The sequence below is a fragment of the Dasypus novemcinctus genome, chromosome 6 (genome assembly GCF_030445035.2).
Source record: "Dasypus novemcinctus isolate mDasNov1 chromosome 6, mDasNov1.1.hap2, whole genome shotgun sequence".
In the NCBI taxonomy this organism is placed as follows: Eukaryota; Metazoa; Chordata; class Mammalia; order Cingulata; family Dasypodidae; genus Dasypus; species Dasypus novemcinctus.
The window spans coordinates 56,888,468-56,914,930 of record NC_080678.1 but is presented as its reverse complement, the minus strand read 5'-3'; the positions used below and the strand labels follow the sequence as shown (position 1 = coordinate 56,914,930).

At 36.0% G+C, this 26,463-nt stretch overlaps 1 protein-coding gene across 1 annotated transcript in view; it reads left to right on the top strand.

Moving 5' to 3' along the window:
- The window catches only part of PTEN (phosphatase and tensin homolog), a 97,677-nt gene that overhangs the window by 41,225 nt on the left and 29,989 nt on the right, over positions 1-26,463 (top strand). The window contains exons 3-5 of the mRNA XM_023590533.3: positions 15,343-15,387; positions 20,995-21,038; positions 25,297-25,535. Of these exons, the coding sequence (XP_023446301.1) occupies positions 15,343-15,387; positions 20,995-21,038; positions 25,297-25,535 (328 nt within the window). The remainder of the gene's footprint in view (positions 1-15,342; positions 15,388-20,994; positions 21,039-25,296; positions 25,536-26,463) is intronic.

Here is a 26,463-nt window from a genome sequence, read left to right as displayed (position 1 = left end):
TTGTAGAGATGTCTATTTCTCCCTTCAGTTTTGCCAGCGTGTGCTTCATGTATCTTGGGGCATCCAAGTTAGGTGCATAAATATTTCTTATAGGGAAGCGGACTTGGCCCAGTGGATAGGGTGTCCGTTTACCACATGGGAGGTCCGTGGTTCAAATCCCGGGCCTCCTTGACCCTTGTGGAGCTGGCCCATGCGCAGTGCTGATGCACGCAAGGAGTGCTCTGCCACTCAGGGGGGGTCCCCCGCGTAGGGGAGTCCCATGTGCAAGGAGTGCGCCCCATAAGGAGAGCCGCCCAGCGCGAAAGAAAGTGCAGCCTGCCTAAGAATGGCGCCGCACACACGGAGAGTTGACGCAGCAAGATGACACAACAAAAAGAAACACAGATTCCCGTGCCACTGACAACAACAGAAGCGGACAAAAACAAGAACATGCAGCAAATAGACATAGAGAACAGACAACTGGGGTTGGGGGGGGAAGGGGAGAAAAATAAAATAAAACTTTTTATTATATTTATATTAGTTATTTCTTCTTGTTGAATTGTCCGTTTATTAATATATAATGACCTTCTTTATCCCTTGTAACAGTTTTGCATTTTACTCTCTTTTTCCCAATACTAGTATTGCTACTCCAGCTCTTTTTTGGTTAATATTGATTGGAATATCTTTTTCCAACCTTTCATTTTTAAACCAATTGTGTCCTTACGTCTGAGGCAAGTCTTTTTTAGAAAGCATATAGATGACTCATTTTTTAATCTATACTATCAGTCTGTGTCTTTTGATGGGGCATTCAAGCCATTAACATTCCATGTTATTACTGTTGTCATATCTTACTTTTGTCCTTATCCTTTAATTTATCCTTCCCAATAATCTTAATTTCTATGTTCTTCTCCATGTCTCTCACCTTGCTTTTTCCTTTCAGGCTGTGGCATTCCCTTTAGTATCTCTTGTAATTCTGGTCTTTTGGTAGCATACTCTCAGTTTTTGCTGTAAAGACTTTAAACACACCTTCATTTTTGAAGGACAGTTTTGTCAGATACAGAATTCTTGGCTGACAATTTTTTCTCTTTCAATACCTTAAATATATCATGCCACTTTCTTCTTGCCTGCATGGTTTCTGATGAGAGGGCGACACTTAATCTTATTGAGGTTCTCTTGTATGTGCTGCACTGCTTTTCTCTTGATGCTTTCAGAATCAACTCTTTATCTCTGATATTTGTCATTCTGAGTAGTAGGTGTCTCGGAGTTGGTTTCTTTGGATTTACTCTGGGGTGTATTATCCTTGGTTATTGATATTTATGTCTTTCATAAGAGTTGAGAAGTTTTCATTCATTGTTTCCTCAAATATTCTTTCTGCCCTATTTCCATTCTCTTCTACCTCTGAGAAGCTAATGTATATATTTTTGTGTTTTATGTTATCATTCAGTTTCCTGAGATGCTGTTCCATTTTTCCCATTCTTTTCTCTTTCTCTTCTCCCATCTTCTCTGTTTGGATGTTCTGCCCTTGAAATTACTAATTCTGTCCTAAAGCAATTCAGATCTGCTTTTATATGCCTTTAATGATTTTTCATTTCATCCATAATGTTTTTTATTCTTATAAGCTCTGTTACTTTTCTCTGCCGGCTTTCAGATTGTTCTTTATGCTCACCCAGTGTCTTCCTACTATCCTTTATCTCTTTAGTCATATTTTCATCAATTCTTTGAATTGATTTAGTAGATTTGTGTGATTATTGTTTATTAGTTTTCCTAAATCCTGTAGCTCATTAGGATATTTGGTTTGTTCCTTTGGCTGGGCTGTAACTTCCTCTTTCCTAGTATGGCTTGAAATTTTTTGCTGATGGCTAGGTATTTGAATATTTTGGTGAATTTACTCTATTGTCAATTTCTCTTGCCTAGTGTTTTTATTTTTATTTTTTATTTTATTTCCCCACAGCTCTTGTTTGATTTTTATTCTGTCTTTAAATTCACCCAGCTTAATTTATCAAAATTGGACCAGGGACTCACTAACAGGGCACACATTTTCTCCCAGAGATGGGGTAAAGAGTGACCTTAAAGCACTTTTCCTTCTGGCAATATCCTGGATGGCCAGTAGATGGTGCTCATGGGCGGGGGGTGGGGTGGTCTGGGGACCTTTCCACCGAGGTGTTTCTTTCAATCTCCCATGTTCTGATCTGTTAGAGCCTAGATTCAAAAGTAGGCTTTATTGGCCAAATTCACTGAAGAGGAACCCTTTGGCCCACTCTCCATCTTCCCTTGTTACAGCTGACAGGAAGGAAAACATCTGTTTCCCTCTCACTCTGTTGCAGTGAGCCCGGGGTTTTTTCCTGACTCATTATCTTGACGGTGGGGAATGGGAGGTCTTCCTGACTGCCATGTTGGTTTTGTAACTCATATTTGTTGTTCTGGGTTCTTCGTCTCTCTGTCCCTTGCCTTCCTGGTTGTTGCCCAGCACTGTCCTGTTCTGCTGACCCCCAAGGCAAGTCTCTCAGACAGCTTTTGGTCCTTTCTCGGTTGTATTTGTGAGAGAGTTGAGCCCTGACTGCCTGTTCCAGTGCCATCTTCCTGGAACTTCAATAGATGTTTGTTAAAAGAATTTTTAAAATCATTTTCTCAAGCACTGGAAAACGAGTTAGTGCTCGTAATAACATAAAGCAAAATGGCACCAAGCAGAGATATATTAGTTCACGTTAAAAAAACCGAATGACTTCCAGGTCTTACAGTAAGATTTGAATTTAACCTGGTGGAATGTATTTAGTTTACCTGCATAAAGCCTTGTAGTGGAAAGGAGGATTGGTTAACCATTGAACATGGAAAAATCACTGTCTAAAGGAGAAGCCTAAAGCCAATGAATTTTAGTAGATAATTTTGGCAAGACCATTCCTGTTATAGAGACGGAAACATAAGATATATTAGTCTTTTAGGAAAATGCTCCATTTAACTAATTTCTCTTGCTTGTTTCCACATTTACCCAGCAGCATTCTGATTTTACTTCTCAGAAGGTCTGTGTATGGTGAGATATTGAACTGGTCATGTAGATATGCAAATTTTGGTCCCTGTAACAGTATATTTATTGATCTATATTGCCATTATGGCCAATATGATATTTATACATCAGTTACATGATAGTTTGAATTTATCCTGGAAAAATAGCTCTACTCTGTGCCGATAGGATGAGGTCTGACCCTGAAACACAGTTATACCACAGTAATAACTGAATTTTTTTTCCCAATTGATTTTTTTGTCTTTTTTTTTAAAAAAAAGATACATAGATCACACAAAATGTTACATTAAAAAATATGAGGTTCCCATATACCCCACTTCCCACTCCCCCACCCCTCCTACATCAACAACCTCTTTCATCATTGTGGCACATTCATTGCAAATACATTTTAGAACACTGCTACGCAGCATGGGTTACAGTTTACATTGTAGTTTACATTCTTTCCCTGTCCATTCAGTGGGTTATGACAGGATATATAATGCCCTGCATCTTAACCTGCAGTATCATTCAGGACAACTCCAAGTCCCGAAAATGCCCCCATACCACACCTGTTCTTCCTTCTTCTGCCCTCTTAAGTCCACTCTAATCCATATTTTATTCCTACATCCTGAGAACCCTGGGATAGTGATGTCCACTCTACTTCTAAATCAATAGGGGACTTAGATCCCACTTGGCTGGTAAATGTGATTCTCCTGCTTCTAATTGTAGATTTTCTCAGTTCCCTGGTGTGGTGGTTGACCATCATCACCTCCCTGTTGGCTGACCTGGGTAAGTCCAATGAACCGGAGAGTAGGTGTTTCAAAACTCTGCTGAGGCTCAGGGCCCAGCTGGCACATGAACAGTCCAGAGATTCAAGTCTCTTGAGCATACACCAACCCTAGCACCAACCCACAGGTTCAGTAAAACTGAGAGAAGAGGCATATACAAGAGAGGAGTTTTGTGAGAATACACGAAGATGAATATAAACATGTAATATTACTCCAAAAACATATAGGAGATGACAGACTAACAATGTAAACCATAAGGCAAAACATAGGATAACTAAAAAATTTAGAAAACTGTACAACCTAAAGTATGGACCACATAGTAAGCACAGATGTCACCTTGTTTGAAAGCTATTGTCTCGGAATCTGTACATCAGTTTCAGGAAATATGATATGAACAAGTTAAGAGATTATCGCTGTGGAAAGGAAAAGGTTTTATGGTGAATTTGGGGAAATACTGTATATTGTATATATGAATTTCAGTGATCTAAGACTTTTGTGAAGCTGACATTATGCTGGGATTGACTTTACAGGAAGTTTTGGATCACAGAGTGGTTCAACAATGGCAGCGGAGGAATACTGATATAGGATGTTATTGACAGGATATATATGGTTGACAGGGAGTTATACAGGGCATATGCCCAGGGTATATAGTAATGTCTAGATATACTCATAGTGGAAACAATTAAAAACAATAGCTGGGGGGGGGTTACTGGGCCCCTGGCCGAGGGGTGACGGTCGTGGACCCTGGGGGAGCAGCGGCAGTTCCGCAGGTGCAACAGCAAGAACCAGGAAGGAAGGAGGGCCCAACAGTGGGCTCCTGATACTTATGGCTATGCTTTTGAGCCTATACACCTCCAATAAGAATAAGGCCTAGAGTAGCACTGTGCCTGGGAGTTTCCTCCTGACAGCCTTCATGTTACTCAAATGTGGCCACTCTCACAGCCAAACTCAGCACGTAAATGCAGTGCAGTCCCCCCAGCGTGGGACATGACACCTGGGAATGAGCCTCCCTGGCACCGAGGGATCACTACCACATATCAGCTGAAGATGCAACTAGAAAAGGACCTTGAATTAAAGGTTCAACACGGATCAGCAGAAAATCCTTGTCTACATATAATAACATGACTTCAAAATGCTGTTTGACCCAATGTAAGGGGGAAAAATGGAAAGGAGAAATGAGAATATAAGGCTATGAGTCTCTAAAAAAGAGTCTGGAGGCTGTCAGAAGGAATGCCCTTATGCACAAATGAGCAGAGTCTGAGAGACAGATAAAGTAGATACAATCCCAGGTATTGGTTCTTTTGAGGAATAAAGAGACCCACGGGTTCTATGATCATGGCAGATGGGGTTCACTGCCATGGCAGATGGCCCTTCTCTGGAACTGGTGTTTCTGCGTGATGGAATTGGACTCAGAGGGGATCTCTTTTCACAAGACTTGCATGCTACTTTAAAGGAATTGTAGTTGGTGCTGGGGTTTTAGATATATTTAGGGGATTTGAATCTCTGGACTGATAATAAGACACCCAGGCCCAGAGCCTCAACAGACTTCAGCTCCTACACTTTGATTTATTGGACTTACCCCACTCAGCTAACATCGAGTTGAAGAAGGTCAACCACCACACCATGGAGCCTAGAGTGTCTACAACTGAAAGCAGGAGGAGTGCATCCAGTATCCATGTGGAATCTAAGCCCCCACTTGACATAGATGTGCAATGGACACAACCAATCCAATGTCCACAGAGAAAATGTGGAATGGATGTGGGAAGGGTAGCTATAGTGGCTGCTGGGTTTGGGGAATGGGAGGAAGAGATGAGATGTGGAGGCGTTTTCGGGATGAGGAGATGTCCTGGGTGGTGCTTCACGGACAATTACGGGACATTGTAGAGCCCCCAGGGCCCACTGGATGGAACGTGGGAGAGTGTGGGCTATGATGTGGACCATTGACTAGGGGTGCAGTGATACTCAGAGATGTACTTACCAGGTGCAATGGATGTGTCACGATAAGGGAAGAGAGTGTTGCTGTGGGGGGAGTGGGGAGTGGGGGCGGTGGGGTTGAATGGGACCTCATATTTTTTGAATGTAATTTTTAAAAATAAATAAATAATTTAAATTAAAAAAAAAAAAGAAGAAGAGGAGGCATATGTAGAGAGGTCACATCTGAGACCAACTTCATCAAATTTAGGAGCATAAATTCCAAAGTAGGTCCCACTGGCAAGGCACTGCACTCCAGAGCCATCTGCCATGACTGTAGGACCCACGTGTCTCCATAGCCCTCATGAGCACCTCTGCCTCGGGTTGTATCTGCTTTGGCTGTCTCTGGGATCCTGCTGAGATGTGATAAGTGCAACCTCTCTGATGACCTCTTGACTCATTTTGAAGTCTCTTCGCCATGTAAACTCATTTGTTTTTACCATTTCCCCCTTTTATTCAAGGTTTTTTCTAGTTGCATCACCAGCTGGTGCTTGGTAATAACTGAATTTCTGAGTGAGAAATTTTAAGTCACTATAAACTCATCTTGCAAGCCAGTTTCCTTTTCCTCTATTTCCTCTCCTCCCTCTTTCCTTCAAAGCATTGCCTTAAGATAAGCATAACAAGAATGAGTCGGAATGAGTTCAGTATCCTGGTATTAATGTATAGAGTAGCTGGAGTGAGTTTTAGGTTTGTTTTGTGTAATCTTGTTACTTTAGAGTTGAACATTGCATAGCATATTAATTTGCCTATAGATTGTTGCTAATATATATAGCTAATATATGTAAACATATATTTATGTATACTTTCTTTCATAAAGCAATATTAGGAAGAAGGTCTGTTTTGAAGCTGTATTTTAAAGCTACTGGCTCCTAATTGTGATGTTTAGTTCATTTATATTTAATTATTGATATGGTTTGGTTTGTGTTTAGTTGTCTGATAGTCATCTATTCATCAGTTCTCTCATTTCCCCTTTCCTGTCCTCTTTGGGATCAATAGAATATTTTTTAATATTCTTTTAAAATTCTTCTGTTGGCTTTTTAGATGTGCCTCTTTATATATATTTTTTATAGGTTGCTCTAGGGATTAAAAAATGTATTCTTAGCTTATCACAATTTTCTTAGAATTCGTGAAAGTTAAAATGTGAGAACCTTACAACAATAAAAATCACTTTCCTCCATTTCTTTTGTTTTTTTATCATATATTTTATATCTACATATGTAATAAACTTGAGACTGTAATGTTACTTTAGTCACTTGTCTTTCAGAGAAATTGAGAAGAAAAAAAGATGATTTTTACATTTACCCCTATATTTACCATATTTTATATATCCTTTGTTTCTTTCTGTAGACCCACATTTTCATTTGGTATTGGTTCCCTTCTTTCTGAGGGCAAGTCTGTTGATAACAAATTCTCTCAACTTTTATTGTTGTTTTATTGTTTTGTTTTGTTTTTAAGAGAAGTTGTAGGTTTACAGAAAATACAGAGTTCTCATATACCTGCCCATTACTAACATTTTGTGGTACTTTTATTATACTTGATGACAGAATATTATAATTGTACTATTAACAATAGTCCATGGTTTGTATTAGGGTGCACTGTTTGTATTCTATAATCCTATAGTTTTTTGGTTGTTTTGTTTTTTTAAAATTTTTTCTACTTACGTATACCACCTAAAATTTTCCCTTTAATCATATCACACTCATATATATAGTTCAAGATGTTATTTACATTCACAGTGTTATGCTACTATCACCACCATTTGTTGATCATTTTCGAAGGGTATTTTGCTGAATATAGAATTCTAGGTTGACTTCCCCCAACTGCCTAGTGCTTTAAAATGTCATTTCATTGGATCTGATGGGAAGGCAGCCACTATTTGTATTGGTGTTCCCCTATATATAATGTCTTTTTTCCGTGTTTGTTTATTCCTTTATCTTTGGTTTTCAGTGTTTTACCTTTGATATGCTTAGTGTGTTTCTTTTACCTTTATCTTGCTTGAGGGTCACTGAGCTTTTAAGTATCTTTAAGTTGATATTGATGTTTTATACCATATTTGGGAAATTTACAGCCATGATTGCTTAAAAATTTTTCTTCTGCTCCATTCTCTTTTAGCTGTCCTCTTGGGACTCCAAGTACATATATGATAAACTGTTTTGTATTATTTCACAGGTTGCTGAAGAGTTGTCCTTTTCTTCCAAAAACTTTTTCTTTTCTATTTTTAAGATTAGATAATTCCTATTAATCTATTGTCAAGAGCATAACCTTTATGTTCCAGTTACTATTTCTGTGTAACAAACCACCCCTAAACATAAATACGGTATAGAACAATCCAGTTGACACAGATTCAGTGGGTCAGGAATTCAGACATGGCCTAACAGAGCAGCTTTTAGTCCATGATATTGGGGTCTCGGATGGGAAAACTCAGTGGCTGGGCATGAGGTGACAGAACTGAATCATTTGAAGCTGTTTCCACTCACATGTTTGGTAAATGTTGGCTTTTGTTTGGAACTTCACTTGGGCTGTTGTCTGGAAGCCCCATATTTGACCTTTAACTATTCTGCACATTGCCTAGTTTGGGCTTCCTCATGGCATGGCAATGCAAGTGGGTTCTCAGAATGAGAATCTCACGAGTCCAAGGTGAACATGAAAAGGGTTTTTTAAGATCTAATTTTAGAAATCACTTAATGTCACTTCAACTTATCCTTTTGGTTGAGGCAGTCAGGAAGTCTACCCAAGTTTAAGGAGGAAGGACATAGATTCTAGCACTTCATGGGAAAGGTGTCAAGGTCATGTTGGAAGAAGAGAATTTGGGATGGGAGATGCAGATAATTTTGGAAAATACATTATGTCACACTTCTATAGTCTCCATTCTGCTCTTAAGATAGCCCAGTAGATTCTTCTTTTTCAAATACTGTGATTTTCATTCCCAAATTCTCCATCTTTTCACTCATTTTAATAATTTTACTTTACATCCTTGGACGTATTTATTTTTATTTTATTTCTTTCCTCTCCCCCCTTCCCCCCCCACCCCAGTAGTCTGCTCTCTGTGTCCACTTGCTGTGTGTTCTTCTGTGACCGCTTCTATCCTTATCAGCGGCACCGGGAACCTGTGTTTCTTTTTGTTGCATCATCTCATTGTGTCAGCTCTCTGTGTGCAGCACCATTCTTGGGCAGGCTGCACTTTCTTTCGCTCTGTGCGGCTCTCCTTACGGGGGCGCACTCCCTTACGCGTGGGGCTTCCCTGCGTGGGGGACACCCCTGTGTGGCATGGCATTCCTTGCACGTATCAACACTGTGCATGGGCCAGCTCCACACGGGTCAAGGAGCCTGGGGTTTGAACCGCGGACCTCCCATGTGGTAGGCAGACACCCTATCCATTGGGGCCAAGTCCGCTTCCCAGAACATATTTATAATATCCTCTTTAAAATCTTTGTCTGCTACTTTCACTATGTGGATTTTCTCCTGGTTATGGATCATGGTTTTCTGCTTTGCATGTCTAGTAAATATCTATTGTATGTTGAGTGTTGCAGATGATATGTTGTAGGTAATCTGGGTTGTTATTTTCATTTAAGGATATTGTTTCATTTTGGCAGGGAGTTTAAGTAATGTTATATCTTCTGGTTTTGTCAGGCTTGCTTTTCTTTATGATAGCCTGTTTCAGTTTTGTCTTTTGTCCTAGAGCATGGTCCTGCTCTTAAGATGTAGCCTTTCAGGGGTCTCATTTCAGTATCTGGGGTGCTCAGTGAGGTCTCTCCCTACTGGCTGGGCCTGAATTCCAATTTCTTCCAGGACTGCACAACTTCTGGTTTCATTTGTGCATATACAGCTCAGCCCTTGGCCAAGAACCAATGGTGAATCTCCTCATAGAGTCTTTTGAGGCGCTCCTTCTATGCATTCCCTCTTTTTTGATACTTGACTCCACAAACCCCATCTGCCTTTGCAGCCTGGAACTCCAGTCTCTTCCTGTTTACCTCAATGAAAAGGTGGTTCCACCTGAGTTCCCTTCCCCTCTGCTATGTCCAAAAAGAGCCTCCTCTTGAACGCAGGGCAATTATGGGGACTGCCTCATGTTTCTCTTTTGTTAAAGGTCATAAAAGTTTGTGCTACTTTTTGTTCAGTGCCTAAAAACATTTTGACCAGTTTTATAAATGTTTGTGGCAAAAGGGCAAGTCCAATACCAGTTATTCTGTTGTGATAAAAGTGGATGAATGCTAACACTCAGAAAATCTTCAGGAGAGTGCCCATTAAAAGGAATACCAAATAAAGTTATTGAAAACATATTTGAAACAGAACTTTGATCTGATTACAATAATTATGCTATTTTGATAAATCTACATTGTTCAAAATTTTACTTTTTATTGAATTTCTATAAATTGGTATTTGTTTTCTCTAGACATGGTAAATAGAGTGGCATTTTAAATATTATTCCCCTTCCCTCACAAATAAGATTTTGCTAATCAATCATAATACCTGGCTCCACTCTGAATGTTGTTTCAATAACTTTAATATACCCCAGAGTAAGGTACCACCAATTTGAAACCTATTTACCATCTCAAATTTATTTTCCTTTTACAAGTTCATGAAATATTATTTTGTGGGACAATTAATTTTATGAAAGGTTAACCTAGTAGATCATTGGATCATTATTTTCTTTTCTAGAACTATTTTTTTTTAATACACACCTAGAATCATGTTATAGATAGCCAGAGGAGGCTATTTAATAAGCTTTTTTAGTACTTCCTGAATGGAACATACAAAGAAATAAAAGATGATTGGGCAGCAGAAATCTTGGCAGTTGGGTCCATAATAAACAGTACTTGAGATTTAAAAGAAAAAAACGTTGAGGTTTTCAATGTACTTTATAGAGACGTATGAAGTAACATTTCTTAAAGTGTCTTCATGAAGTTAAAGAAAGGCTTTCTGTGAATGAATTCTTTAGGATGGATTTAAAGAAATACATTCCCAGCATTTTAACAAATTGTTCTTGGTTTTGTTGGGGAATCATTTTTCACTGGGTCAGATTATGACTAAAAAAAAAAAAAATGTCCCCAAGACAGGTTCAATATGAATGAAGATATGAAGAAAAATCGCATGAGTCTGTATAATCAGGAATTGCATGAGTTTCACTAAAACTGATAATTTCTCAAGGAGGACTATTGTCATATAAAATTGAAATCTCTGGCTCTTATTTTTTCCTGAATAAAAAATAGTATATGAAAATATGAGTTTTATGTTTATGTAAACCCCCAAAAAATATTGTTTGAAAGAAGTTAGACTTCTGTTTTTCATCTCATTAAACACTATTTTTTTTTTTTAAGATAAAATACAACTTCTCATAAGTTTGTACTTTTCGGAAAATACAGTAGACAGAAAACTTTTTCTTTTAAAAGTATTGTATAGCTATGAAAAGTTTTAAAACTAATTTGCAAAATGTTGAAAGTGAAGAGTGAAAACCCCCGTCTCTCCCTGAAAAACCACAGTAACCTCTATGACCTTTTTGGTATATATCCTGTCCATCCTCTAGACTCCAGTTTTGTTTGTAGAACTATCCCAAGTGAATGGCATTGAGCAATGCAATGTGTATGTCCCTATTAATAGTGTTGGTTTATATATTTGGATTCAAAATCAAATTAGCTGAAGAGAATCAACTAAAAATAAAACTGTTAATCTTCCCAGATACTTTTTTCTGTTAACATTTACGTTGTAAGTGTCTTGTGAGAAAATCGTATGCATTTTGCAGATCATTTCTTATTTATTCATTTTCTGTGAAAGGATACCCATGGTGGAAGATATAACAGATAGAAATGAATTGTTGTTTTCTAAGTTTTATAATTGCTGTCCTTCAGGTTATTTGTCCTTGTTTTGCTTATTCCATCTATCTCTAGAATTTATCTGTATTACTAAATTTCCAACCAAAATTAAAATGCAAACTGAAAAAAACCTAAAAGTATTATAAAGGTTCTAGGAGAAAACAGTGTCTTCATGGAACTTGGCATAGGGAAAGATTTATCAGAGTGGATGCAAAGTTCTAAACAAAAGAAAAGTTTGATACATTAGACTTTAGCAAAATTAAAAATTACTGATCATCAAAAGACATCAAGAAACTGAAAAGGCAAGTCGTAGATAAGGAGCAAATATTTATATTACATATTTCAGACAATGGACTTTTACCCAGAATATATAAAGACTTCCGTAAATCAGTAGTAGAAAGACAATCTAATTAAAGAAAACAGACTGACTTGAATACCTCCACAAAAGAAGTTTTAAGAATGTCAAATAAACATAAGAAAATACGTTTAACATCACTAGTTGCCAAGGAAATGAAAATTAAACTAACAGTGTAATAACATTTCATACCAATTATAGAAGGGTTAAAGTTTTTAAAAATTGACTGCAACAACAAAAAACTGACAACACCAAATGTTGATGAAGCTATGGAATAACTGGAACTCTTAAAATATTGACTTGACTTTAAAATGGTCCAACCACTTTGGAAAACTGTTAAGTACTTTCTTATAAATGTAAACGTACCAAACAACCAAGTGTTTCTACTAGCTATTTACTCAAAAAAATGAAAGCATATGTTCACAAAAAGACTCGCACAAGAATGTTTCTTTTATTCATAATAGCCCCAAACTATAAATGCTCCAAATATCCACCAAAGTAGAATGGGTAAACAAATGGTGTTAAATTCATACAATAGAATAATAAGATAAAAAGAATGCACAATTAGTACATGCAGCAATGTGAATAAATCTCATAAACATTATATTGAGTGAAAAAAGCCAATAACAAAAGGATACATATTATATGAGTGTACTTACATGAAAGTCAAGAGCAAGCAAAACAAATCTGTGGTGATGGTAGTAGCTGCCTGGAGGCTAGATGGAGTTTGACTGCAAATGGCACATTAGGGAATTTTCTGGGGTGGTGGAAATGTCTGTATTTTGATTGGGGTGGTTAAAAAATTTACAGAATTGTATGCCTAAGATCTGTTTATTTCACTATATATAAATTTCACCTCAATTTGAAAAAATCAAAAAGTGCAAATTGAGAAAGTTACAGGTTAGAAGATAAAAAGGGTAAAAATTTAAGAGCAAAAGGGTATGTAACATAACACTTTTTCCTGTAGTATATTCATGGTTCAGTATACATCTTCATAGCAGGATCAGTACTTCCTTGGTTGGTTGAACAGTACGTTAAAGCAAAGAATCATAAAAATTGATCTGTACCTTGACCATTTACTTTATAAAATTAAAGTTGTATACATACAAATAGTTCTACAGGATTTATTAACAGCAACAACAACAAAAGTTTTTACTTTCCTCTTTTTCCTTCTGCCCCTCGGCAAGGATTGTTAATCTTTTTCATGCCACCTACCTTTTTGGCAGCCTGGTAAAGCTTATGGACCCTTCTTAGAGGGTTTTTAAATGCATAAAATAAAATTCACAGGCGTACAAATAAACCAGTTATATAAACTTTAATTGTAATAGTAAAATATTTAAAAATTCAATTTCTAATATTTCTAATAATATAAGTATTAGTGCATTAAATAACAAAATCTAGTGACAGGTCTAATGGCTTCCTTAATTTTGAAGTGATGTTGATTATAAATGATATTTCAATATCTGCAACAACCTGAGTGATAAATATGTGGTGTCTATCAATGGGAAAGTCACAGGTACTGCTTATATTGACTGTATAACATAATTTTTCACATCCAAGTTCATTTTCCCCCCCCACCCTCTCACCACACACATATTCGCAGACTACCTCCTTATCTTCCCTCTTCTTTGTAGTTATATTGTAATTTTGGTTATGTTAATATTGTGTTTATATGACTATGACTAGGTAAATGCCATTCACAATTGAATAATGTTGTATATTGTGACTTTTTTCATGCATACTTTGATTTCTTTGAAGTTAGTTTTTTTTTGTTTTCTCCACTTGCTTAGTTTTCTGTGTTCTTAACTCTAATCTGTTACCCAGTCTTGCTCATGGTTGTATAAATCTCCTCTCAACATGTTAGTGTACATTAAGTATTTTATGAATTTTATCTTCTTCTGGAGCCTTGTTATCTGCCCTAATCTGGATTAGTTGCTCTTTAGGCTTGCTTGCGGTATCGCTGTCTGCTTGAGATCTGCTTCACATCTTCTTTCACCATTCATTTTGGGGATTCCTTTTTCCTCTCTCTTGAGTAAGATGCTTCAGCTCATGGAATGCCATCATCATTGTTAATGATTTTCCACCTTTTTTTTTTTTTTTTTTGGTGGAGAGCATATCTTTCAGTAGCTTCCTAAGAGGGATTAGGAAGCTAAATCAAGATTTACTAGAAATGCCTTTATTATATATACTCTGACTTGATTCGTAATCTGTATTGGTGTAGAATTCTAGGCTTGGAATAATTTTCACTCAAAATGGAAAGGTTTTGCTTCAATTCCTAGCTGCTTGTGTTGCCATTTAGAAGGATGATGTCCAGATTCTTTTTACAAAGCCTGTTTCCTCTCAGGCAGCTTTTAGAGTCTTCTCAGTATTCAGAAATTTCACAAAGACAGGTATGGCTTTTGGTCTGTTTTCATTAATTTTGCTGGATACTAATAGCCTTTCAGTTTGGAAACGCATGTCCTTCAGTTTGGGGTATTTTTCTTGAGATATGTCTTTGATTTCTTCTCTTCAGTGTTCTTTATTCTTTCTCTGGAACTCCTATTCATATGTTGATCCTCTTGGACTTTGATCTTTTAAAATCTTCTCATTTTCCATTTTTTAAATTCTATTTCTTCAGCCTTTATAATCTTCTTACTCTTCAATTACCGGCCACGTAAAGTTGAAGATCAAACAAATGTAACATAAAGTGCTTAGAATAGTGCTTGGCATATAGTAAGTACTTGTATTATCTGAAATTGCTGTTGCTGTTTAGTTTCTTAACTAACTGTGTTGAAAGAGATCTTTGGTCTTGATTCTTTGACTTATTAACCATATGATCTCAGGAATGTCCCGTACTCTTTGAAAACCTCTTCCTTCATCTGTAAAACGTGAATAAGCTCTTCCTTTTAGATATCGTGTGGGTCAAATGAGAATGTATACGTGAAAATGCCTAAGAAACTTTGTTCAGAGTTAATGATTGTTACTTTTATCTTTCAAATATCAAAGTTTTTAGTTCCAAAGAAAACGATGGCTGAATTTGCAGCTGTTTTTAAGCATTCTTGGTTGTATGTGATAATTTCTTGCAAATCCATACATGCTAGATGAACTTGAGCTAAATTCTGATGCTTTATTTTAACACTTATTTCTCAATACTCAGTCTCATGTGTTAGGCTGAAGACAGAAGATTATGACCCATATTCATTCTGTGAAAAGCTCTCTGGCTTTACTTCAGATTGTATAATTCTGTGTAATGTAATAATTATAATTTAAGAATGACATGATTACTAGTTTAAACCCATGGAAGGAATATTAACTTGGATTTACTGATTTACTTTTATATAAGTGATATTTGAGATTAGGAAAAACAGAATTTGTCTTAGTTTTTCTCAGTAGTATTAATGTACTTTACATATTAGCTCAGTTTTGTTAATGGTGGCTTTTGTTTGTTTGTTTTGTTTTAAGGTTTTTGGATTCAAAGCATAAAAACCATTACAAGATATACAATCTGTAAGTATGTTTTCTTATTTGTATGCTTGCAAATATCTTCTAAAACAGCTGTTAAGTTAAAGTTTTTTCCATGTTAGAGGTAGAGTTAAAGATACTTTAACAGAATTGCATTCCTAAAACAATTTGTTCAACAAGTCTGATTGAGAGCATTGTTAGATAATTTAGAAAGTATAGTGATGATGTAAAAGAGTGTTGGCACAGATTCATGTTACTAGATCCGCTTTAAATGACTTGGCATCTAGCCCATCTTTGAGTCCATAACCATGTGGTTATTTGATGTAATTCACAGCAGGGCATCTGTTAAAGCATTAATGACATCTTCTTTGGAGGTAGACTGCAGAGTGGATATAATTTTGTTGATTGAAACAGTTATTAGGGAATTCTCTAACTGTATGTTACGTAAATAAATTACCTAAAATTATTCAGTCAGGTGGCTTCTCTTGTTTGGAGCAGGGTTGCAAGGATTTCCCACTTGATAAGGCTAGTTGATGTCATCTTTAACTTTTTGTTTTTCCTCATGACTTTGAGAGTAGATATGTGAAAAGGGAAAAAAAAAGGAAGAAAATACCATTTTTCCTTTGAAGATTATTTTTCTTTCTTGGACTATTGACCATTTTCTAATTTTTAAAAAAGTATGGTACATGTAATATTTTTCTATCTGGCCTTTATTTTTCCCACATGATATCTATAAGTTACTCAGTAGAAAAAATTTTAATGCAGAATTATGTGTGCTAATTCACAGTTAATTTCTGTAGCGTTCATTTATCATATGTAAGAACATGACTCTTTTTTCCCTACAGTGAACATTTAAATCTTCACACACACACTAAGGATGAAAGACTTCTGTGTCTTCTTGGCTGGTGGAATTTACTTTTTTATCTTAAATTTAGTGATCTTCCTACTCTGGTAAAATCTCAGAAGTACTGAGAGTATAAAGTAGACACCAATATTGTTACTCCTAGTGAGTTTTCACTAATTTCCTCAGATTCACAAAGGAGCCAATCTTTGTTGAGTACTTAACTCATACTAGACATTATAAAATACTGTGGGGTTACAGAGGCATGGTTGGTCCTTTCCTCAAGTAGCTTATATTATAATGTGAAAAATGGACAAGTAAAGTATTATAGAAGAGAACAGTGGAGAGAACAGTGGAAATGACGATTGTATCCCAGGGGAATAGGGAAGATTTCATAAGAGAAGGAATATTTGAGCAGGGCTGAAAGAAACAGTATGGGTTAACCCACAAGACTAGGAGGAGGGGAAATGGTATTCCTGGCCCAGGGAATAATATTTGGAAGCTTGTTGGCCTAGTAGTCTTTAGAATGTAGCAGAGAATTCATTGTGGTTAGATTATAGGGTGTGCTGGAGGTATGTGTGTATGTGTATGCGCATGCACATATAGGGTGATAATAGATAACAAATGAAAAAGTCAAAGATGCTATAAAACTTCAGTTTTTGTGGACCCCGACTTACAAATGATCTGTGCATATAGGGGAGCTTCCCCCTTTCCTAATTAACCTCTCCGACATTGAGCTTTGTTGAAGATGTCATAGTGTTTTTGTAGAGGTAAATTTAAAACCACAGAACTTTATACTTTTTTGAATAGTTGGATTCAGGAAAAAACAAACAAACAAAATGTAATTGTCAAAAGCTGGAGTCTATTAAAGGAGTTAGTTCAAGCTGAGACTGTTAGGTTTGGGGATTTAGAAAATTCCAGAAGGGAGGTAGAAAGATACTAGAGACAAATACCATCTTTTTCAAAATTTTGAGTTTAACCAAAGAAAGGGAAGGAAATTCTTTTCATTCCTGTATTCAGTGGCTTCCTGCTTTAAGAACGTAGGACTTAGACTTAGCCTGTCAATGTTATGTCACTTACATTATGGTTGAAGTTGACTGAGAACTTGACTACCTGTTTATTTTTATATGCTTAAACATTGGACTCCCACGTTAATGAACTATCTCTTCGTTGTTTGAGAGACTAGCTTTTAGTTCATATATTTTATTCCCTTTCCCCCTCCATTTAATGGAATCATAGACTTCAGAAGCAGCAAGTACTCAAAAGAGATCATTTAGTCCAACCTTCTCATTTTACAGATGGGGAATCTGAGGCCTAGAGAAGTTAAGTGAGTTGAACAAGGTCACACAGGTACATATGTTAGCAGACCATCCATCCTTTATGCCAGTATTCCCTTTCTGGTTTTTGTTGTTGTTGTTTTCGACTTACCCAACTTTACTTAATAAGTTTCTAGAACTACCAAGTTGTAGCATGTTTTGGTTTCTGATGTCATTTCCCCAATCTCCATCTTCTGTTTATATCTCTTTATATTTCTGGCTTTGGGTGAGTTTGGCAAGTAGCAGATATGTTTCTGTTTTATTTTATTTTTCTATGGTTAGGATATTGATTATATGTGATGTGTATGTCTTTGCAAATATAAATTGAAAGTTCTTAAAATATTTTCATAGTATTGTGATGTTTTATGGCCATTATAGTATACATGGTTGAAGAGTTCTTGATACGGAACTTCTAATAATTAACCGTGTCTGTTTATTTCTTTAAACATATTTTCTTCATACTTACAAGAAATTATTTTTTAAAATGGCAAAATTAGCCTCATAGCATTAACCAAATTCAAATATAGTGAGATTTATTTAAAGTAATCTGTTTTGTGTGTTTGCATTTAGTATATTCCTCTATATACTTTGCATTCTAGCTGCAGGGAGTAGATGGTGGGATGGTAGGGTGGGGAGTTAGAGGTTGAGGCGGAATGAGGTTTAACAGGGATAGGGAATAAAGGCATACAGCTCTTGCCTTGAGAAACAAATGTTTATAATATACTACTTTGTAAAAGGTTTGCTGTGTTTCATTGCATAGTCTATTTAACATACAGGTAACCATCATTCTTTGGTAAACCTTTAGCTGTTAATTAATTTTGTTAAGTTTTCTTTTATAAGATAGGAGTAGCTTCACTGAAGAGAATAAAGAAGAGCTACCTGCCTACCTGATTCTGTGCCAAGTCTCCCTTCTCAGAAGCTTTTCCTATTAAATCTAACCTTTCTTCATTTTCTGTCTACTCCTTCATAAAACTCTTTCAGTATCTTGTTTCCCTTGTCTCGTATTAGCTGATATGAGGTAATGATAAAAAAGTAATGGTATCTTTTGAGTTTAAGTTAGAAGGAAATACAAATGATTAAATATGTCTTAGCCAAGTTCCATTTGCCATTTTTATATCTTCAATTTTGGTTTGTTGAGAGTTGTCTTACCACTAACATACTGTAAAAAATTTACAAGAAACTTCTTCTTGTGGGTGTGAGAGCAATTGTCAGAGAAGGTTTTAATTAAGAAGAAATTCGTCTTCCTTTCTCTACCATACCCTTTCTCAGGATACTTTCATCACTGTCAGTCCCAGTATATATTTTCACATATACAGATTTTCATAACATTTTCATGTTTTTAATTATCACTGTTAGTTGGTTCTGTCTTTTGTGTCAAATATTGCTCTTGTGGGAAGACTGGTTTTGACAAAAATCTGTTATTGCTTATGTTTTTAAAATTGTCCTGTATTTTTATTATTAGTGGGAATATGCAGCAACTGTGGAAAAATGTTAACTTGTAGTCAGAGAGCTGGGCTGAAGTCCTGGCTCTTCCATTTACAAATTGTGGTTTGGGGCAAGTTTTAATACCCTCTAAATCTTTGTTTTCTCACCTATAAACTGGGGCTAATATTAATTTACCATATGGTTATGAGGATGGAACATAATACATGGAAACTTTGTCATAAGGTGTGTTTATCTAGTAGACACTTAGTAGCTCAGTAATTTATCTTTTCCTCCTTTTAGTAGTAATATTTAAGAATCAGTTTATGGAGGTGGTCTTCAGCAGTAGGTAAAACATTTTGATCTCCTGAGAAAGCATAGGAACTTTAGAGAACTGAAGCGGCATGAAATTTAAAATGTTACCTTCTATTGTGCTATCATGAGACCAGTGCCTTAGAATCATTTTTAAGCTTTATACCCCTTTCACCCCTTGCACCCTGATTTTACTTGGTTCTTTATAAAATACTCTGTTATGAATTTTGACTGTCGACCTTGTCCCCTTTCTAATCTGTATCCAAGGAGGTGTAAAATGTGACTATATTCCTTGTCAGTACTCTTTTTTCTACTGTTAGGTTTGTCTTATCAGTGAGTATGAAATTATTAGCAAGGATGCATATATGTGCTATGTTATTACTAAACAAATTTTCTAACAAAACTCAGTATATTAAATTATACTAAAAAGGAAATCTTTGTTTGAGCAGTAGTAGGAAGGTTGGTATATTTTAGGTCTGACCAGTTAGATACCCAGTGGATTGTACTTGTTTATAATTAGTTCAACCTTCATGTGAATTTGGCTTTGAAACTCTTTAAAATAGAGGAATTAATAGGTGGTGTTTTTTTCCCAGGATGTCTAAATGTATACAACACAGGTCCACAATTTCTTACTTGAAATTCTTGGGACAGTTATATTTCAGCATTCAGAATTTTTCAGTTTTTAGAACGGTAATATGGAAGCATATACTGTGTATTATATAACATCCCAGCAATGTTTGGGACAATACCTAGAATGAAATATATGCCTTCACTTTAAGTATGTTAAGGACTACATACAGTCTTATAGCTCAGATAAGATTCTGCTGCAGTTGAATTTGCAATAATCTTAAGTGAAAATGTTAGATGTTTGGAACCTTTTGGATTTTGGAATGTGGGTTAAGGGACTGTGTTTGTTTTACAATGCTAGGTTTTTGTTTTAAATACATACATACATACATACATATGTATATATATAAATAGCTTGGTTAGTAGTTGACGTTGCCAGAATGAGGTTGACTTAAAACTGACATATAGGATACTTTTCTAAGCCTATTAATCATGAGTAAGCCTGTGTGTACTTGCAAACATAATACCACTTTTAATAAGACAAAGTTAGCATGCTCTACTCAGCATTTTACTAGTTCTGTATTGATTTTACTAACTTCTACCTTCATACTTTAAAACTTACAAATAAAATATTTTTGAAAAATCTGATCTTTGGCATATCAAAAGGGAGAACAACGCAGATTAAAGAAATTTAGTATGTGTTGTATCCTAGTATATTAGCACCATTCGGTTTCTTTACTTTTACTCATGCTGTTTTACTATTTTTAGCATATATATTTTTTAAGAGTAGTTAAAAACTATGTATGCTTAACTCTAAAGTGACAGTAATACTGAAAATAGTTCACTTTTGAAATGAAAAAATATTGCAACAACCTGCAAAATTTCTATAAAGGAATTTTGAAGATATGAATGCAGCTGAATTTGCAGTATTATATTTTAACGACATCACATGTTTTGCAAGCAAATGTATAAGCTCAATTGCATACTCTTAATCTTTTAAGACTTGGTTTCTGTAACTGTAAAAGGAGGTAATAACAATACCAATTTCATAGGATTCTTAGGCTTAAGTGAAATATAAATATAAAGCACTTAGCACAATGCCTGGCACATTATAAAGGTTCAAGAAATGTTAACTGTTAAAAATTTTTTCAAGTAGAAAGTAACTTTATATCAATATTTAAACTTTTCTTTTAGATGTGCTGAAAGACATTATGACACCGCCAAATTTAACTGCAGAGGTATGTATAAATGTATTGTACTTTCTTGTACAACTTAAAATCAAAATTCTGAATCTTACTGACATAGCAATAATGGAAAATCTGGATTAAGTGAGATAAATGTTTTTCTTAAGGATGGTTTTAGAAAATTTGAGAAAAATAAATTTAATTTTGATTCGTGCTTTAGGAAACAAGTATTGCATAAATGTCAGTAGTGTCAGGAACACTCAAGCACAAGCTAGGCTAAGGATTAGGAGAACGTCCTCAAATAACAATAGTATAGCATGTGCTAGTAATGTTTGTACTATATATATGGGGTATATATCTAATGTTTAAGCCAATTGGTAATAGAAATTATAGGAAGAAAGCAGAACTACTCAACTCTTCTCTGTCAAAGAGAATGACCTAAAAGTGGAAAAGGATATAGCAAATAATGGATAAGAAGAGCTTGATAGATGTGAGTAGGGAACTGCTTTAAATGAGTTCTTCTCCAGACATGGGTAAGTTACATCTCAGAGTCCACAAAAATTTGCCATTGTGTTTGTGGAACATTTGAACCAAGAGAGAACTGAAGAGTTGGGAAGCTTGGCAGATGGTGACCTGATAGTCAAAAAAGAGAAAGTGAATACTGTGAGCTACAGATTTACGTATTTGCTGTTGATTCCTTCCTACAAACATAGAAATCAGGGTTTACAGAAAAATCATACGGAAAATACCGAGCTCCCATAGACCACCCTATTATTATTATCTTTTTTAGTGTTTTTATTTTTAATATATTTTTTTATTTTTTAAGAAAAGATACTTAGATTACATAAATGTTACATAAAAAATATAGGGGATTCCCATGCGACCTGCTCCCTACCCCTGCCACATTTTTAGGATTAACAACATCCTTCATTAGTGTGGTATAATTGTTAAAATCGATGAACTCATTTTGGAGCAGTGGCAAAATACTCCAAATGGATTATAGTTTACATTGTAGTTTACACTCTCTCCTGCACAGTTTTTTAAGTTATGGCAAGATACATAATGGCCTGAATCTGTCATTGCATTGTCATTCAGGACAATTCCCAAATCTCAAAAATGCCCCCAAATTACACCTGTTTTTCCCTCTCCCTCCCCTCAGAACCTCTGGCGGCTACTGCCTCCACATCAATGATATAAGTTCTTCCATTGCAAGAGTCACGATAAGTCTATACTAGAATACCAGTAAGTCTATTCTAGTTCATCATTCATTCCCCAATCCTGAGGATTCTGGGATGGTGGTGCCCACTCCACCTCTAATTGAGAGGGGGCTTCGATCTTATAGCGCAGATGGGTGGGACTATCTTGCTTGCTGTTGCAGACTATCTCTGTTCCTTGGGATGGGTGTTGTCCGTCATCATTTCCTTGTTTGTTGTCCTGAGTGAGTCTAATGAACTGGAGAGTAGGTGTTGCAACCGTTGAGATTCAGGGCCTAGCTGGCATTTGGACAGGCCCAAGATTTAAGTCTCTTTGACATATACGTATCAACTCCAGCACTAACTATAGGTTCAAATAGAAGGGGCAGAAGAGCCATGTGTAGGGAAAGCAAACCTGAGTCTAACTCTGTCACACTGGGTAGCATAAATTCCCAAGTAGTGCCTACTGGCAGGGTGCCAAACTCCTGAGCTATCTGCCCTGCCTATAGTGTCTGGATGTCTCCAAAGCTCTCAGTAGCTCTGCTATTATAGAGATAGTATTTACTTTGCCAGTCAGTGAGATCCTGCTGAGATGTGCATAAGTGTAACCTCTGGGATAACCTCTGGGATGACCTCTGGACTCACTTTGAAGTCTGTTAGCCATATGAACTCATTTGTCTTTACCTTTTCACCCTTTTCATCAAGGATGTTTTTCCAGTTGCGTTGCTAGTTGATAGTTGGTGCTTTTAGTAATCCTTCGATGCCAGGAAGGCTCATCCCCAGAAGTCACGTCGAAGATAATGCATTTATAAGTGTTGAGTTTGGCTTAGAGAGAGGCCACATTTGAGCAACAAGAAGGTTCTCTCTCAGGAAGTAACTCTTAGGCACCCTATAATACTAGGCTAAATTTCAATTTCAAAAGTAAAGGTTTGTAAGTACAGTCATCAATATCAAGGGACCAGCAGTGGACCATCCTTCTTCACTAGTCACTAACCCTGTACTTACGGGATTCTTGCTATTCTACTAGAGAATGTGGCAGAGCCCCCAGGATGTCACCCTATTATTAACACTTTGCATTTATGTGGTACATTTGTTAACAATTATTAAAAGAACATTTTATTTTATTTTTTTTTTAAGATTTATATTTTATTTATTTCTCTCCCCTTCCCCGCCTCCCCCCCCCTCAGTTGTCTGCTCTCTGTGTCCATTTGCTGTGTGTTCTTCTGTGTCCGCTTATATTCTTGCCAGTGGCACCAGGAATCTGTGTCTCTTTTTGTTGCGTCATCTTGCTACATTAACTCTCCATGTGTGCGGCGCCACTCCTGGGCAGGCTGCACTTTTTTTCACGCTGGGTGGCTCTCTTTATGGGGCACACTCCTTGCACGTGGGACTCCCCTACGCAGGGGATCCCTGCGTGGCCTGGCACTACTTATGTGCATCAGCACTGCATGTGGGCCAGCTCATCACACGGGTCAGGAGGCTCTGGGTTTGAACCCTGGACCTCCCATGTGGTAGGTGGACACTCTATCCGTTGAGCCAAATCCGCTTCCCAGAACATTTTAATAATTATACTTAAAAGTGTAGTCTGTGGTTTACATGGTTCACTATTTGTGTTGTACAGTCTTTTGTTTTGTTGTTAAATTTTTTCTAGTAACATATGTACAACCTGAACTTTCCCCTTTTAATCATATTTAAATAGGTAATTCAGTGCCGTTAATTGTGTTTGGGATTTTCACCTGTCATCACCACCATCCATTACTAAACTTTTCTGTCACCCCAAATAAAAAACATACATTTTAAACATTCACTCCCCTTTTCCTACTCCTGTCCTTGTCCCTGCTAACCAGTATTCTAGTATCTGACTCTGAATCTGCTTATTCTAGAATGGACTTTTAAACAGATAGTTTGAGAATTAGGAACACTAAAGGCTGAGACACAACATGGGTTCACTAAAAATGTTAATTTTTTTGGTGGATTTAGGCAACTGTTTACTAGGCAAAAGTGTGCTTTAGTTGAGGTTTATCTGGTTTTAAATAAGGCATTTAACAGACTTTACTGGATATTTTTATGTGCTACTTGAGAAAGGAAGATGGAATAGTAAGCAGATGATTGAGTGCCTTTCAGTAATTACCTTTGATTGTAGTCATTGTCTACCAGAAGAGCTTTCCTTCACACTAAAGGACCTAATAAACTGTATCCTGTACCCAAAGTATGAGTGAACTTGGTTGAATATATGAGACAGAATTTGCACATATTTAGATGACACAAGGATAATTATTTCATTGGATATCAATCTGGATTTTTAAGGATCCTAATAGTGTGAAATCAAGGCAGAAACCAATGAGATATTTCAAGTCCTATTTCTGGAAGCAAATTAAAAAAAAATAAACAGACTTTAGAGTTTGAGAAACAGAGAAGTTTTGGGTTTTTAATGATTCATGTGAACTGATAAACTTTTAAAGTATTTTTCTTCTTTCTTTTGTCAGTGCCTTCTAAATCATGCTAACCATGCTAACATTTTGCAAGATCACCTTTAAATAATAGTCTGAGCATTTTTATTAAGTGTAAAATGCAATCCTTTCCCTTGTTGATTCTGTTAGTAGCCTATACTTTCTTTAATGTTTTATAATGTTAGAAAATGCGCTGATAGACCTGAGAAAAGGCCCATGTGGCTTTTTTTTTTTTTTGGTTCAACTTCACCTCTGGTATGTTGTGACTTGTGCTACCCTTCCATAGCACAATTTCTTTCTGCATAAAGTGGGGAATATAAGCAATATTTAGCCCTCTCCCTGTCTAGTGGGTCTATTTAAAAGTTAGTCCGGAGGGGAGCAGGTGTAGCTCAGTGGTTGAGTACCTGCTTCCCATAAATGAGGTCCTGGGTTCAATCTTCAGTACTTCCTTTAAAATGATGATAATAAAAGTTAATGAAGAGACTATTTTCAATTCAAAAATTTAGAAAGTTATCAAACACTAAATTATTTTTTTCTGGAGTTTAGTTTTTCTTTTATATGAATACTTAAGTTCATCAGTGACATTTCTAAAGTTAGCCTACTTTTAATTAAAATTTCAGGAGAGGTTTTTTTTTTTTCTTATTCTGAGGTTTATCTTTTTTACTACAGTTGCACAGTATCCATTTGAAGACCATAACCCACCGCAGCTAGAACTTATCAAACCCTTTTGTGAAGATCTTGACCAATGGCTAAGTGAAGATGACAATCATGTTGCAGCAATTCACTGTAAAGCTGGAAAGGGACGAACTGGTGTAATGATTTGTGCATATTTGTTACATCGGGGCAAATTTTTAAAGGCACAAGAGGCCCTAGATTTCTATGGAGAAGTAAGGACCAGAGACAAAAAGGTAAGTTATAGTGTGTGTTTTTCCTTACTTCTTCCTAGATCTTAGAGTTTATTAGACAATAGATTTTTAAAAAGATCATTGCTAACCTTTATTTCTTACTTTCAAGTTTTAAAATCATTCAGTGTCTCAACTTTCATATAAGCAAATGACTGGTTCATTCAGTTTTTTTTCTGGTCCTGCTGGCCTTTTCCCATCATGCTAGCATATCTTACCCATCAACAATATTACAGATTTGGTCGTATAAATGAAATCCTTACAAAACATTAAAGAAAAAGAAGCAAGTTAATCAAAAGTGAAATTGATATTTCTGAAGCTTGCTTGAGAATTCAGTGCCTTTTGATATTTCGAATGCCACTACCTAGAAAAGTGTGATCTTTACTTATATAATACATAAAGATTATTTGATATAAATATTTATGAGTGTAGTTACAATTAAGATTAATCAAAGGTTCAACTTCGCTTATTTAGAAAACTAAAGAGTATATTGAAAACCTCAGTGACACATTTAATTTGTGTAGTACTTTTGAAAGCAGAAAGCAGACTTTTGGGAGAACTTTTACAGTGATTTTCAAGGGATTCATTTCTTTGGATGGTGAATATGGCAAAACATATGAATACTTAATACAAAGAAATTTTGTGTATTTTCTCCACTCCCAAGTAGGACAAAACCCAAGCCATTCCAGACAATGGAAAAACTGTTTTAGAGAGCTCTAGAGAGGGAGATATCATAACTTTATTTGAATAATGGACTTCGGTGTTAATTTTATAATCAGGAAATTTTTTCTCCAGTTTAAGCTAATTTCTTATTTAACACAAATAGAGGTAATTATATTCATTTCTGAGTTGTGTAGTTGCATAGTTGGATTGATTTCTGGTTTCTTTAGTCCTTCTTCATCTCATGTTTTCTAATATTTTGTCTTTGTGACTT